This window comes from Pseudorca crassidens, chromosome 2 (genome assembly GCF_039906515.1).
Source record: "Pseudorca crassidens isolate mPseCra1 chromosome 2, mPseCra1.hap1, whole genome shotgun sequence".
Lineage (NCBI taxonomy): Eukaryota > Metazoa > Chordata > Mammalia > Artiodactyla > Delphinidae > Pseudorca > Pseudorca crassidens.
In genome coordinates this window covers 128,030,180-128,046,950 of record NC_090297.1, presented here as the reverse complement: position 1 = coordinate 128,046,950, position 16,771 = coordinate 128,030,180, and the positions used below count along the sequence as shown (strand labels likewise).

At 35.1% G+C, this 16,771-nt stretch overlaps 1 protein-coding gene and 1 long non-coding RNA gene across 6 annotated transcripts in view; one reads left to right on the top strand and one right to left on the bottom strand.

Annotated features, from left to right (window-relative positions):
* Nucleotides 1-16,771, bottom strand: part of SUCO (SUN domain containing ossification factor) — a 76,225-nt gene that overhangs the window by 9,398 nt on the left and 50,056 nt on the right. For all 5 annotated transcript variants that reach the window (XM_067728656.1, XM_067728658.1, XM_067728660.1 and 2 more), the window contains 7 exons: nucleotides 14,550-14,618; nucleotides 13,502-13,592; nucleotides 9,376-10,533; nucleotides 6,460-6,547; nucleotides 3,630-3,734; nucleotides 1,948-2,102; nucleotides 1,260-1,351 (listed from right to left, as the gene is read on the bottom strand). In XM_067728656.1, coding sequence (XP_067584757.1) covers nucleotides 1,260-1,351; nucleotides 1,948-2,102; nucleotides 3,630-3,734; nucleotides 6,460-6,547; nucleotides 9,376-10,533; nucleotides 13,502-13,592; nucleotides 14,550-14,618 — 1,758 coding nt within the window. The remainder of the gene's footprint in view (nucleotides 1-1,259; nucleotides 1,352-1,947; nucleotides 2,103-3,629; nucleotides 3,735-6,459; nucleotides 6,548-9,375; nucleotides 10,534-13,501; nucleotides 13,593-14,549; nucleotides 14,619-16,771) is intronic.
* Nucleotides 1-16,771, top strand: part of LOC137219703 (uncharacterized) — an 87,263-nt gene that overhangs the window by 44,644 nt on the left and 25,848 nt on the right. The window lies entirely within an intron of this gene.

Below are 16,771 nucleotides of genomic sequence, written 5' to 3'. Positions count from 1 at the left end.
TATGATCCAGCAATCCCATTTCTAGGTATATATCCAACAGATGTGTGTTCATGTGTTCGCCAAAAGATATGTAATAGCCTCAAACTGAAATAATCCAATGTAAATGAATAATGTATGTTTGTATAATGGGATACTATACAGGAATAAGAGTAAACAAACTACAACTATACTCAATGACATGGTGAATCTCACAATATCAAAATATGTAGTGGCTATACTGAGAGGGGATGGGCAGTGTAGAGCACAAGGAAGTTTCTGGGGTGCTAGATAATGTTCTGCTTCTTAATCGGGGTGTTCGTCACACAGGTATGTTCAGTTTGTGAAAATCCACCAAGCTTCACATACGATAAGTACACTTTCCTGTACAAGTTACACTTCATTTAAAAAACTCAGTTATAAAAAGACACATCAGCCAAAAGAAGAAAAAAAGAAAGAAAAAGGCAGGAACTAGGATGAAATTTACTAGTCGTAAGTAAACACACATGTAATGGATTAAGTCTGTAAAGTTTTGTGATAACAGTAAACCAGAGAATCTCAGGAATGATTGCTTAAATGATTGAATCAATTGAAAGATGCTGCTCAGTTACTAAATCCTAAAGAAAGAGAATCCAATGATTAAGAAAGCACTAGTTGAAATATATCATTAATTTGATTATTTTAATATTGCTATAAAGATAAGTCTCTCAATAAGCACTAATTACAGTACTAATTATAAAAAGTACTAATACAGGAGAACAACCACTCAGTACACACCCATTCATTTAAATTTAAGTATTCATTAAGTGTTAGACAATGGAATACTATTATAGACCCTGGGCTATGAAAAAGAGAAAGACCTGATTTATTTTTCGGAAAGTGCCTCACAGACCTAAACTAGAGACAAAAGGGGTCCTACCTGTACAGGAAGAGAAGGCAGATAAGCACAGGATACTATGGGAGCACATTCAGGTTTTCCATATCTGCTGAACTTTCTCAAACACCCCTTTCTAAAAAGAAATACTTCTAAACAGGAGCATGTGCAAATAAGGCTACCAATGGCTAATTTCACTAAGCCCCCCACCCCACCCTCTGGGCTTTTAGGAACAAAGATAGATTTAAAGTGTGGAAATGGTAAAGTGGCTTTGACACCGCACAAACAAAGGCTACTTATACCCACTGTTCTGTTGCAGATGGTCTCGAACACAACATTGACATGCTTCTGCTAGAAGGAAGCTAGATTCACATTTCTATACACATAGTACATATCCACAAAAATCTACCTTCTTTCCCAGTTAATTGTAGAGACTTGGATCTGATAAGTGGGAATGAAGTTCTCCTTTTCAAACTCATATCATCATAGGAAGAGAAACACCTAACATTAAGAAAAAACAACATTGGGCACAATGAGTAAAATACATGTAATTTACTCTGTAGTTGGGGCTAGACAGACGCTAGAGAACAGTACATACCACATAGAACCTCTAAAGTAACACTCCAGTTATTGATAACACATGTAAAAAAAATTTAAGGATCATTCTCTAAAAGGTGTTGTATTAGAATACCTATTCTCCTCCTCCCCCTTTAAATTCCACATTGAAGCATCTTTCACAACCATTTCAAGGGTTTTTATACACTTACTATCAGTGTTTTCTCTATTAGAGTCTATAGAACCTTCCAGGCATGCATAGGACCATCTCACTAGTTCCAATGATGTTTTTAACATTTTGGTTTCAAGATAATCATACGGGGAAAGAAATTATCTCAGTATCCTTTATTTGCTCAAATTTCTCAAAGGTATAAGAGGAACTGGACTTCCCTGGCGGTCCTGTGGTTAAGACACCGTGCTTCCAATACAAGGGGCACGGGTTCGATCCCTGGTCGGGGAAGTAAGATCCCACATGCTGCGCAGAGTGGCCAAAAAATAAAAAATAAAAATAAGAGGAAAACTGAAATATAATGCTGCCTTACCTTTTAGGGCTTGGATACTGGTTACTTTTAGGAAGTTTTGAAATATAATCTCCATCAAATTGAGAAGTGTTTCGACAACGCTGCATACAAAGCATCAGTCCCAAGATAACACAGAGAATCAAAGATATGACAAGATAGCTTTGTCGATCTGAAACCTGAGATGAGAAGAGGGCTTAATAATAATAATAATTTGAAAACCATATTAGAAAAAAATACAATGGGATCTAAAGTTCAAAGGACAAATCATTTTAAACATTTTTTTTCAGAGTGCTTCAAAACTGTAAATGCAGGGCATGCTCTTTGAAAATGTACTACAAAGGCAATGTTTTACTTTTTCTCCCCCCTCCATTCTTTAAAAATTTTCAAACCTATGGAAAAGTTTTTAAAATAGTATAATACAATTAATATAATATAATATGACTTTCACCAATCATTAACATGTTCTTCAATCATTATTTGCCACATATGTTCCATTTTTTCATTTGTACTATCTTCTCCTTGGTAAGAAAAAAAAAAAATCATGCTCTTACCTATCTTTCCCACCTTACAAAACTAAACCACTAATTGCCCAGTGATTTAAGCCTGGGGATCACCCTAAATTCCTCATGTCCCACATCCAATCTTTCAGCAAGGCATGTCTTTCTACCTCTAAAATGTATCCTGAATTCAGCAACTTCACAATGTTCTCCACTTCTAAAATCCTAGTCCAAGCCAACATCACCTCACCCAGGCTACCGCAATTGCCTCTTTAATTGGTTTCCTCCCCACTTCCACTCTTGCTGGTCTCTAAGAGGCAATTCTCTATAGAGCAACAAACAGGGAGTTTCTCAAAGTGTTTTCAATGAGATGATCCATGTTACTTCTTTACTGAATACTTTCAATGACTTGCAGTGATTAGAATAAAATTCAAACTCTGTATTGCCTACAAAGGCCTACATGACCAGGTCTCTGCCAATTTCCTAAACTCATTTCTTACCCTTACTTCTCTCATTCACTCTGCTCCAGCCACACCAGCTTTCTTTCTGACCCCAAACACATTACACTGTTTCTAGTCACAGGCCTTTGCCCTACTTCTGCTACTAACAAGTTTGTTCTGACCCCAGGCTCTGTGTGGATGCTAACTCCTCTTGAGCACTCAGTTCTAATGCCACCTCCTCAGGCAAGCCTTCCAACATCACCGTAGCTAAAGCAGCAACACTTAAAGCACCACCAGTCCACACACACAAGTTTCACTCTCTACCCCACTGTCCGTCATATATATTTACTGTATGTATTCCCTAGCCCTGTGGGGCTAGTGACTCTTCACTGCTGTATGCCTCAACCTAGAACTGTACAGCTCATGCTTCACACACACCGGTAGCTCAATAAATACTGCTTAAATCAATGAAAAATTTGTTTCATTAAGCAATTAATAAGCCTATTTGAACTGAAAATGAAGTACATATTGCAACTACCAATGGTTTACAAAAGGCTTAACAGAATTGCTTTATAACTGTAATTTAGACCTAAACTATGAAAGCCGTGTTTTCCAAAAGTTTATGATAATTAATATATTTCCAAAACTTTAAAATGCCATATTCTGGTGTTCTTAAAAAGTTCTTTATAAATGACAATCTTCTTCGATTAGATACGAAGCCTGCCTTTATGACACCATTTTCTACAATACCATCAATAACAATTACCTCATGTTTTAATTCTGCTACTGTTGTTGACAAATTTGAAACAAGCTGTGTCATGTTGGTCAGTTGTGCCTGTAGCAACTGGATGGCTTCAGTTTGCCGCTGATCCTATAATAAAGGAGGAAATAAATATTATTTTCCTTTGTGTTTCATGTGTACTTTAACTGCATTATAAATTCAAGTAAAAAATCTGGAAAAACTGTTAAATTCCTCAGGGCGGGGGGGGGACATATTAATAGGAAGCTCTTAATGAATGAATACTGTAAACTTGGACCAGAAATTAAAAAAAAAAAAACATAAACCACTTCAAGAATCTAAGACTATTCAACCTTCCTCCCCTGCCCTGAGCCAAAAAAAACAAAAGCCAAAAACCAAAAAACCTTTCACCATTCACTGCTACCATGTAGAATATTGTCTAACAGATGCTAAGAAACTGCTTTTCAAGTTAATATGGGCTCCATATGTATAAACCAGTATATAACCAGCTATACGCAGAACAGTCACTTTGTCAAGCATGCTTTTTTTTTTTTTAAACCAAAGCAGTCAATACAAAGACATGTTGAAAAATTTTTGAAGAATGTTTCTGGATATCAAGCAGGCTCATACCAAGAAGGTTTTAAAAGTTCTATTTCACAGCATATTAGGATGGAACTTAGGATGTCACATAGTCAAAAAACTACAACAGATCCTCTAGTCAACCAGTGAAAAGAAATTCATCAAAAACACCCATCTTTCCAGCTCTGAATTTTAGAAACTTTTATAATCAACAGACATGTCTTTATTTAAAATATCGCATGCATATTTTAGAGACTTATGCAACATACTCATGGTCATGAACCTACGTTAGGTAGACTGTACTGAAAATTTCAACTAACTAGTGAATTTAGGAAGAAGGAAAAGAGGGCAGAAAGAAGTCAAGGAAATCTAACACTCTAATTTAGGACCCTCTATGAAATAGCTACATAACCCTTTATTATTCTAAACCTAAGTTTTTCAAACTTAGATTTAAGTAATCTTTAAGTCTCCACTGTGTATATGGGGTTGAGTAGGCGGATGTATAAAACTGTAACAAGAAGTTTCACTTACTTCCCTCCCTGTGATCCACTGTGGTACTTTCTATCCTACTTCATATTTTTAAAATGCTGAATGTGATTCATTAAACTGTTTCTTTTGACTCACTTTTGACAAACACTGAGAAATTCTAGACAGTTTTAAAAGATAAGTTATTACAGTTATTAAATTGGTTAACACTTCTAATCAAGATTTACTTCCAATAGTGTTAATGATACACAAGATTATTTAAAAGTACTTAAACAAGTCTTTAATAAAGCATAGATGTTAAATATAAAGAGAAAATACAGAGGGAAAATGTTAATGAAGAACTAAATAAATACTGTGTTCATGGGTCAGAGGGCTTAATACTATTAACATGTGAATTCTCCAAATTGATCTCTAAGTTCAACACAAACCCCATCAAGATCCAAACAGGTTTTTGTTTGTTTGTTTGTTTTTGGTAGCAACTGACAAGCTGATTCTAAAATCTGTATTAGTCAAATCCAGATTAGCCAAAACAATTTTGGACAAGTGCAAAGTTGAAGGATTCACTCTACCTGATTTCAAGAGTTCCTATAAAGCTACAGTAATCACAACAGTGCAGTATAAGCAAAAAGACAGATACAGATGAACAAAACAGAAGAGAATTCCAGAAACAAATCCACATGTATATGGTGAATTGATTTTCATCAAAAGCGCAAAGGAAATCCAGTGGAGAAAAGATAGTCCTTTCCACAAATGATGCTGGAAGAAAGGAATATTCATGTTTCTCAATCCCCTCCCTCACAAAAAAGGAACTTTGATCTATACTCTGTGACACGTAAAAATTAAAATGGATCATAAACCAAATGTAAAACTAAAACTATGCAAATTCTAAAAGAAAACAGAGGAAAACAATCTTTGTGACTTTGGGTTAGGCAAAGAGAAAACAGGTAAATTGGGCTTCAACAAATTAAATTCAGCTCTTCAAAAGATATGTTTAAGAGAATGACAAAACAAGTAATGGACTGGGAGAAAATACTTGCAAAGCCTGTCTCTGATAAAGGACTCATACTAAGAATATGTAAACAACTTTCAAACCTCAATTTCAGAAAGAAAAAAAAAGAGGGGTGGGGAAAAACTGTGTGTAGAACCACAATTATAACATGTCACAAACTGGGAGTAAGATGCAACTAAACTCTGCAACCTGAGGCCTCCTCACCTCACCTCACCTTCCCTTAGTCCCAAATAACCTTTTAGAAAAGTTAAATATAAAATTTCTTCATGATGGTAACACACTATAAAAACTTATTAATGAATATCACATTTAATGCTGCAATACTGAACTCAATCCCTTAAAATCAACAAGACAGGGGAATGGCCACTATCAGTCCTATTGCATCACTGTACAGCTCTAGGCAAGAGATAAGAGGAAAAAGGAAGAAAAAAAAAAGGTATAAGGATTAAAAAGAAATAGAGCTGTTTATTTGCAACCAATAAAACTGTCTACACAGAAAACCACAAATGATTTTAGAGTTTAACAAAGTTGCCAAAAAGTCCACTGCACTTCTACACACATACACATACATACAAATCTTGAAATGTAATACAAATAATGCTCAAGAAAATTTTCTCTTGAGCAGATACTGATGCTAACAGCTAGAAAACATCACATTACAGCTTAATCATCAGCTATCAGGGAAAAAGTGAACCAACATTACTTATCCTTCTTACCAGAGAGATCCTACAAAATTCAATGGAAATTTATATAAAAATTAAATAAGATATGAAGATGACCAACCTGCTCCTCTGCTATTCTTGAAGTATTCTGAAGTTTTACTATTGTCATATTGAAAGCCTTTTGCATTTCTTCCATTTGTTTTCGGTACCTATGGAGTAAGAATTGATTTAAATTGATTTTAATTTCTTATTTATTAATTTATTACTGGAAACACACTTCTGATTTCAATATATAAGATAAATCCGTATTTCTGAAAATGACTCTTACTGAACCCTGTGCGATACAGGAAAACTTACAAAGGTAAAATAAAGAGGTCCCTTGAGGTATTTGCTACCTCAACATCAATTCTATGTTCCTCACTGCTATAAAAGATTTACTAGTCGCATATATAGTCAATAATTTATGACAAAGGACCCATGAATATACAGTGGGGAAAGGACAGTCACTTCAATAAATGGTGCTGGGAAAACTGAACAGCCACATGCAACAAAATGAAACTGGACCCCTATCTTATACCATACACAAAAATTAACTCAAAATGTATTAAAGACTTGAACATAAAACCTGAAACAACAGAACTCCTAAAAGAAAACACAGGCGGTAAGCTCCTTGACATGAGTCTTGGAAATGTTTTTTGGATTTAACACCAAAAGCAAAGGCAATAAATGCAAAAAAAACAAGTGGGACTACATCAAACTGAAAAACTTCTTACAAAGCAAAAGAAACCATCAACTTAATGAAAAGGCTACCTAGAGGCCTGCGCTCTAGAGCCCACGCACCACAACTACTGAAGCCCGCACGCTCTAGGGCCCGCGTGCTTGCAACTACTGAGCCCGCACACCTAGAGCCCGTGCTCCGCAACAAGAGAAGCCACTGCAACGAGAAGCCCCGCACCGCAACAAGAGTAGCCCTGCTCACCACAACTAGAGCAAGCCCGCGTGAAGCAACAAAGACCCAATGCAGCCAAAAATAAATAAAACATTAAAAAAAGAAAATTGGCAGAGAATCTCAACAGACATTTTTCCAAAGAAAACAGATAGATGATTAACAGGTAATAGATGAAAAGATGCTCAACATCATTAATCATCAGGGACATGCAAATCAAAATCACAATGAGTTATCACCTCACATCTGTTAAAATTGCTATTATTAAAAAGAGAAAAAATAACATGTTGGTGAAGATACAGAGAAAAGGGAACCCTTGTACACTGTTGGTGGGAACGTAAATTGGTGCAGCCACTATGAAAAACAGTATGGAGGTTTCTCAAAAAATCAAAACTAGAACTGCCATATGATTTAGCAATTCCACTTTTGAGTATTTATCTGAAGGAAAAAAACACTAACTTGAAAAGATATCTGTACCCCCATGTTCAATGCAGCATTATATACAATAGTCATGACCTGGAAGCAAACTAAGTATCCATCAATAGAAGAATAGATAAAGAAAATGTGGTAGGGCTTCCCTGGTGGCGCAGTGGTTGAGAGTCTGCTTGCCGATGCAGGGGACGCAGGTTCGTGCCCCGGTCCGGGAAGATCCCACATGCTGCGGAGCAGCTGGGCACGTGAGCCATGGCCGCTGAGCCTGCGCTCCGCAACGGGAGAGGCCACAGCAGTGAGAGGCCCGCGTACCGCAAAAAAAAAAAAAAAAAAAAAAAAAGAAAATGTGGTATGTGTATACCAAGGAATATTATTCAGCCATAAAAAAGAAGGAAGTCTTGCCATTTGCAACAACATGGTTGGACCTTGAGGGCATTATGCTAAGTGAAATAAGTTAGACAGAGAAGGACGAATATCATATGATCTCACTTACATGGGGAATCTAAATAAAAGGAAAAAAAATCTTGAACTCATAGATACAGAGAACAGATTGGTGATTGCCAAGGTGGGGGTGGGCAAAACTGATGAAGCGGGTCAAAAGGTAAAACTTTAAATGAATAAGTAACAGGAATATAATGTACAGCATGTTGACTATAGTTGATAATATTGGATCGTATATTTGAAAGTTGCTAACAGAGTAGATCTTAAAATTTCTTACCACAAGGAAAAAAGAAAAGTTGTATGTGGTGATAATATTAACCAGACTTATTGTGGTAATCATTTAGCAATATATACAAATATCAAATCATTATGTTATATGCCTGAAACTAATACAATATTATATGTCAATTACATCTCAATTAAAGAAAGATTTATTAGTGATTTCTGTGGTTCCTTTAGTGGGGCAAATAGGTTGGGGGTGGGGAGAGGCAAGAACAGGTATGATGTAGGCATGCACACACACCCACAGAAAATTTGCCAATAAATTATATGTATGAATTAAGAAGAAACCCCTTTTAGGATATAACGATGACCGTAGTGACATTTCATCAGCAGCATTTTAATTTAAGAATATTATGAAAAGGTAGCATTTCAGAAATTCTGGGCATTGAGTGCCTAGGTGGTTACAAAATGTTGGAAAAGCCCTAAGGACGCTGGATACTTAAGGAATAAAAAAAAAGTAAATAGGCTTAAAAAGTGGAAAACTGTGCCTGAGATCTTCATCACTGCATAAGCAAACTGGCATGGCCTCTGGCATTTTTCTAATCTTCACTTATTTAAACTCTTAAAAAATATCTGGTCATGTTCCACATAGAGCTTTAAAGTCTATAGACTAATTTTTCCCATGAGTGCTCTGGGAATCAAACAGCAAAAGTGGCTGAAGTTAAGCAACAGAAGAAAGGAGAAACTGATTATAGATAATTCAAACTTGTTATCAGCCTAATAATAGTCACTTAGTAATACTTCCAGAAAAGGAAATCAATTCTTAAGATCACTGATCAACATCCAAATAACTTTCTTTCTCTCTCCAGCTAAAATGGTGCTTATTACTGTTATACCATGAGATAATTAAATCCTCTCCTTCTCTAGTCACAGATTATACTTTGCTACTTAACTCACTGTGCAAAGTGTATTGTGCTAATTCATAATAAAGCTTACCTTTGGCTAAGTTCCTCCAGATAGCGACCACTGAGAGACATGTTAACTTCTAAGGCTTTAATACGGTTATTAAGTCTCATAAACACTGATTCCTTTTGGTTTGATCCATGTATAAGATTTCCATTAGCATATCCTAGATCTGAAGAATTTTGTAATTCAGCATAAAAATCTGTAGCTGTTCTCTGTAACCCTCTTAAAAGGGCATCTTCTGGAGACTGTTCTTCCTCTTTTGCTTCAGGTAATGAAGAAGAATCCACAACAGGAGTCAAAATTTGCTTTGGTGTGTCAGCTATGTTCATTTTGGCTTCCCCGTCTTCACTGTCTGGCACAATAGCTGTGTTTACAGGTGACACTATTGTTTCGGATAGCTTTGTGATAATTTGCATGGAGTCTTCTTTTACAATATTATCCATTACTTCATCAAGTTTTTTTGTTTCATAGATCACAGTTGGTTTCTCTATAGAACTAAAACTGTCAGACCTTTTTTCTGTTTCATTATCAACCGCAACAGAACTCTCTTGGGGAATCACTTGTGATGGTGTACGCCCTGCCTCATATTTAATAGGCTCAGATACTTCTATTTTAGATAATGAATTGATTTCTGGAGTAACATCTAAGAGAAGAGACTGAGAAAGAGTTTGAGGATGGCTTGGTTCAAGTTCAATTGCATCTAAAGTGTGATTAATCAAACCTCCCTGGTGCACACTACTTAAGTCACCTAGAACAACAGTTTCAGCTTTCTTTTCTTTACTCTTACTGTCTGGTTCTCCAGCTGGAGGTTGCAATACTGAAACATCTACTGATTCTTCAGGAAGTACTAATGGTGATTGAGCTGACACAAGATACTCTTTTTCTTTACTCACAGCAGTTCTGCTGCGTTGCCGATAATGAGCAACTCTAACTGAACACCATTTATATATGTATTCCGAAAAACTAGAAATACAACAAATTGTGGTCAGTTCACTGCAAAATATTTGTGTCTCTGACTCAAACCAAGGTGACGTTTCATCCTCTTGTTCACCACTACCCAGAAGGGTCACTGTAGAAGGACTTGCCTCCTCTTCCTCTTCTTGAACTAGTTGTACAATGGGACCCTCTTTTGTAGTATCTGGTGATGATGGCTCTGTGTCATGTACAAGTCCTTCAGTAGTTACAAACCTAGAAATACATATCCATAATTATGTTTAAGGAAAATAAATGTATCATACATAAGGTAAAAGGAACGCTGGAAATACAGAAAACACTCAATTTACTTTGGATGAATTATTTCCCTTCAAATCACTTTCATTATAAAAACAGTATTACTCAGAAATGGTAACAGAAAGATAATTTATCAAGTGAACAGCCAGATAATTCAAATCACCATATTTACCAAATCAAATTTTTCTTTAAACTCTGTTTAAGAGTTGTTTGTATGTGAATATTTCCATTTACTGAAAGTTTCATGTAACTTTCCTCCCATAAATATTCACCAATATTACAAGCCTCATCACCCCTTATATCAGAAATTGAGCTACCCAGAGCTAGTCCCAGAGCTAGAACTAGAAGGCAGGACTCTTATTATGAATGCACTTTGTGCTGGAATATCCTACTTTCAAAAGGCAATTACTGTTGACCCTTGAACAGTGCATGGGGAGTTAGAATTGTCGGCCTCCATGCAGTATAACTTAGTCAGCCCTCTATATCCACAGTTCCTCTATATCCACGATTCCTCATCCACAGATTCAACCAACCAAAATCATCTGTACTGTATTTCATTAGTATTTACTAATGAAAAAATGCCATGTATAAGTGGATCCGTGCAGTTCAAACCCATGGTATTCAAGGGTCAACTGCAGATTTCTCAGAGATTATTTCTCTATGGATGATTTGAGGAATTTCAACATGGCATCACACACACACACACACACACACACACAATTATCTGCAAAGGGAGAAGAAACATATCTCCACTCCCCCCAGATAATCTCAGTATCACCTTGGCTAACTTTCAATTGTTGAAAGCTAAATACTTAACCATTTTAATGAAAATCGTGACTAATAATAAACTAGTAGTGCCACTAACCCAGTCCTATCTTTGGGCTCTGGAGTATGTGTGTAGGGTAGGGAGAGTGAGAAATGGAGCAGGTGGGAACAGTGTTATAAATTATAATATCTGTGGTCCCTTCCAAGATAAAGATAATGAATTTCCGGGTGCAGCCCTTGCAGCACCAAAGGTATAATTTGAGAAAACAAAGTAATTTCAAAACCAAAAAAAACCCCTTCATATGCAAATTTTCCTACTGTGAAACACTACTAAGAATGCCAGGAAATGTCTTCAAACAAAGCCTAATATCAAAATAGCAAAAGTAGGAATAAAAAAGACAATATCTAAAAGCAGGACTTTCATCTTGTTGATAATAAAATAGTAAATGGACTAAACTAAAACATAATTAGGCTATGCTTCCCTAAATAGATGATATAGATACAGATATCAATATATAGTCACTATACAACATTTCTTACATACTCAGGTGGTATACTGCTTATTATCTACCAAATAAATTATAACAGTAAAAAGGAGGAATGTCTGAAGAAGGGGAGGGAAAGAAACTAAACTGAATTAATTTGGTAAAAATTAAGTTATATAACATATATATATATATACACCCTAATCAGAGTTACACTTTAAAAAACTCAAACCTGGGAAAAGAAAGTAAGTCATCTTTTCATAACTTTAAAAGTGATACCCTATCATGGATTCTTTTATTTTCTTCAGAGGACTGCAATATAACCATCAAAAAGAATTTAAGACAAACATACATGAAGAAACATTAAGTAAAGAAACAAACAAGTATGCAAGAATATCTATTAAAAAACTCTAATATAGAAAAGTAAAAACTGCTACATTAGCCTGATGTGATACCTTTCAACAAATATTCATACATATGTATGAGGGGTGAATGTGTATAGGTATATATGTGCCTATGTGTGTATATGTGTGTAAAATGAAATTAATTTCATTTAGTTTTGAAAAATAAGACATACTATTGATATATGTTATTAACTAAAGAATTCAGTTACAAAAACCGGTCAGCTCCACATAACTAGAAACACCAAGAATCTCTATCCCAAAGAGATTTCTTAGGACCTTCTAGGAATCAATAGCACATAATGCTATATATTTCACTCTGATCACCCAATAAATATCTTTAGTCACTTTCAGGATTAATACAGGAAAATACAAATTTGACATTGTGCACTTCAAAGCACAAAAATCTCATTTTTTAATTAAGATAGTACTTAGGAATTACAGCTTGAAGCACACCCACTGGAGGTTTCATTAGTTATAACCCTGAACTAACTGCTTCTTGTTCAAATATCTTATCCCATTAAGTAGAGTTCCTCTGAGAGAAAGGGCTGTCAAAGTTTACAGGGAGTATATCCAATGAAATATATGGAAGTTACATTTGTAATAACTATATCCAAATTATCCCAATTATTGTCCCAATAACCCAAATCATTAATGAGCCTATCTATTATAGATCAGAAGTTGAGGTACCGACAAACCTTAATCACCTCTGGTATAAAGGGCCAAATGAGGTTATTTCATATGTTACCTACATATATACATCCCTGCCCAAAGTGCCCACTGCACCCTGGGAAAAGACCTATATCATTCGATTTCAGAAACTGAACACTGTAAGAGTATGCTGTGTGGCAAACAAATCATTTAAAAATCACTGCTCTAAGTATTTCAGGTACCCTTTTTAGCTTTCTAGGCATAGCATAGATACTTAATCAATGCTTTTAAATTTGAACTTAATAAAAACAGGTCTTTAATATTTGTCCTCAAACTTATACCTGCAGAGTTAGGTTAATTATGTGCAACAAGGAAAAGATTAAGTATTGTAAATAATAAAAGTAACACATAAAATCAAAACAACAGACATTTGGTCTGGAGTGAAGTGAATTCCCAGTACCCAAAAAGCAACTCAAAGATGTTTTAAGTGGCTGTGGAATATCTGTCCCATGATCCAGAGCTTTCTATAGATAATCATTTCCCACAAGTTACAAGTACCTTTTTATGTACAAGTATACTTAGCTTTCCATCTTAATAGAACTCTAATATCACAATATAACTTACTCATGTGATGGAACAGGAGTTGAAACAGGAGCTGATTCAGGCATTTTAGGTGCAGTTGTGGCAGTGGCATTCTCAGATATACTTTTATTTCCTATTTTAAGAAAGATGCCCATATTGAGTTTAATTTTAAAAAGCTATACCATGAAAATATTTCACTATAACAAATAAAGGACTTTAGTTTCTCGAGGGAGAAGAAAAAAAGTCAAATACGTTTACTACTGCAGACTTTGTGGGTTTTTTTCATAAAGTTCTTTTGGAAAGAAATAATCGTAGAACGTCACAACTACAAGTAGTGCATATTCTTTCTCAGCTTCTCAGATAATTAAAGCAAGTAAGATGACTACGAAATTTGTGTAATCTTACATGATTAATAAGACACCTGAGTTACTAAAAGAATGAGAAGAAATGGGTCATTTTAAGTTTGCACTTGGAACTAAATTTTTTTTATTGAAGTATATTTGACATACAATATTATATTCATTTCATGTGTACAACACAGTGATTTGACATTTGTATACATTGCAAAATGATCACCACAATAAGTCTAGTTACCATCTGTCACCATATTGTACTTCCCATGTTGTACATTACAACCCCATGACTTACTTATTTTATAACTGGGACGAAGTATTTTTGAAAACAAAAAAGGCAAGATTGTTTCCCGTTGCTAATAATATTCTTATCTGACATTCTTTAAGGAAATAATTGCTTTCTTAATTGAATAGCTGTTTGATAAATAAAAGCATACTTGAAGTACCTCTAGAGCACCAAAACCTCAGGAAAGAGATAAGGGATAAAATCATTACTTCTACAGCAGGGAAGAATCAAAAAACAAATTCATGATTTTATATAGACAGGATCCTATTTATTAAAGAGAACTTGTGAAATTCAAATAAGCAATGAATAACAGAAGACTGCTAAGTTCCTTTGAATGGTTTCTATATTTCTAAATGAAAAATCAAATTGCTTGGCTTATTAATTAATTTTACTAACTAGGAAAATCCCTGGAGTATCATATATTTAAAAGACCCATAAAATGATTAGGTACCTTCTGTCAGGTCTTCAGTTTTTGCTCCCAGAATATTAGCGGCAATATTCACCATATTTAGAATGGCATCTAAAACAAAATTCAATCAGAGAAAAATACCAATACACCTAAATATTTTCATAAAACTCAATATCAGATAGTCAAAAACCATTTGTAATGGTCTTTTTTCATTTTTTGGACTAATTACCTTTTTGCTTGCCTTACTATGTAAGTCCAATATAGGACACAAATTTCAGGCAAAAAGTATTACGCATAAATCTGAATTTTTATGTTCAGAAGGATTTTAAAATTTAATTATACTTTTTTGTAAAACTTCCCCAAACCTTTTAGCAAACACTACCTTCAGCATATTATAAAATTCAAGTATAATTCAACATATAGCCTGTACTGAGATAGGAAAGAAATGTGACAACCAAAATTTGTATTTTATAGAAAAGTCTTTTTTTCTTTAGAAAGGGGTTTTACAGTTTAAATCAAAAACAAGAAAGCCTGAAGAAATAAAAGTTTTTCCTAAACATGTGACTATCATAGGTAAAAATAAATGAAATGGGAAGATTATTATCCAAAGGGCAGCAGAAAGACTTTATTTTCAACTAAAATATCTAGGTAATACGCTTAAATCCAAAATGATACTGCATAGGATCATGTATTTGATGACTTTTAACAATGTTTTATGGCCAATAAATGACATAAATTCTTTAGTGAACTGGATGAGTATGGGCAAGGGAAGATGAATTGAAAGTCAAAGACATAAAACTTAGCTGGCTGGGAACAGAAGACTTCCTTCTAGTAATATAATGTAATTTCAAGGGAAATTAACTTCCAACTCCAATCTAATCTCTGAAATTCTATTAGAAGTTAATTCACCAGGTATTTATCCTATTAAAATACTAAGATCTGGCAGGGGCTACATATTAAGCCTCATCAGTTTTTTCCATTTTAGTTTCCTTTCCTAAAAGAGATCCATGGAGTTTTCATCACACTTTCATGAAAACCATAGATGTGAGAAGTACAAAAGGATCTAAAGAAGTAAAAGCTAGCACATCAGGAAGGCTGGGAACAAGCCAAGCACTGTCACCTGGCACTGATACTGTAAAGATATGCTTTATGGCAGGTAAAAATAGTATATTTTAGACTTTTAAAAGTGATATCTGGTAGACAGTTATTAATTTTAATCTTTACATTAACTATGATTCTATATTCTGAAAGACAATAAGCAGTGGTACTTTGTTTCCAATCATCAGTTTGACACACAAAAGCTTTATATTTGCTTTTTAAATATCTAGGATTACAGGTCAACCTTGCCCTTTGACCTGGCAAACTGTTAAACAGAGAAGCAGTCTTGGATCTTAGGCTAAAGAGATGCCTCAGCATGAGATAAAAACAGGAATGGAAACTCTATTTTCTTACAAACCAAGATAAAGTAGCAAAGGAAACTCTGTTATTTCCTCATAAATACAATTTTAATGTCACCCAATACTGCAATAGTACTATGTGATCCTCTACTTAGCCAGACAGCTGAAGTTCAGTCAAAACTGATGGCTTGGGCTTCCCTGGTGGCGCAGTGGTTGAGAGTCCGCCTGCCGATGCAGGGGACACGGGTTCGTGCCCCGGTCCGGGAAGATCCCACATGCCGCGGAGCGGCTGGGCCTGTGAGCCATGGCTGCTGAGCCTGCGTGTCTGGAGCCTGTGCTCCACAACGGGAGAGGCCACAACAGTGAGAGGCCCGCGTACCGCAAAAAACAAAAAAAACAAAACAAAAACCGATGGCTTCACAGAACCCAAATTTTGTAACCAAGTCTATATTCTAAGTCCCTTGTGCTTCAAAGGGCAATCTTACCACAGGTTTCAAACTTTCTGCATTAAAATTTTCTGGTATTATTAACAATTAAAAAAAAATCTGTTATCTATTAATCTGTGTAGAGAAAGAAGCTTTAGAGTATTACTTTTTAACCTAAATTTTAATACTAGTACCTATAATAAGGAAGATTTACGCTACCCATCATTTTAAAATATTATTATCATCATTTCAGGGGGCCACTTGATAACAAAAGCAAAATCTGGCAAATTTCTTCTTTCTCAGCCCATCTAACCTGTAAGAAAGAATCTTGCTATGTTCACAGAACAATGACAAATACAACCTTTTTCTTTTGTCTTTTGAGAGAAAGGAGCTTTGTGAATTTTCTTAACCATTCTCACTTTGCATCCGAACACGTGACTGC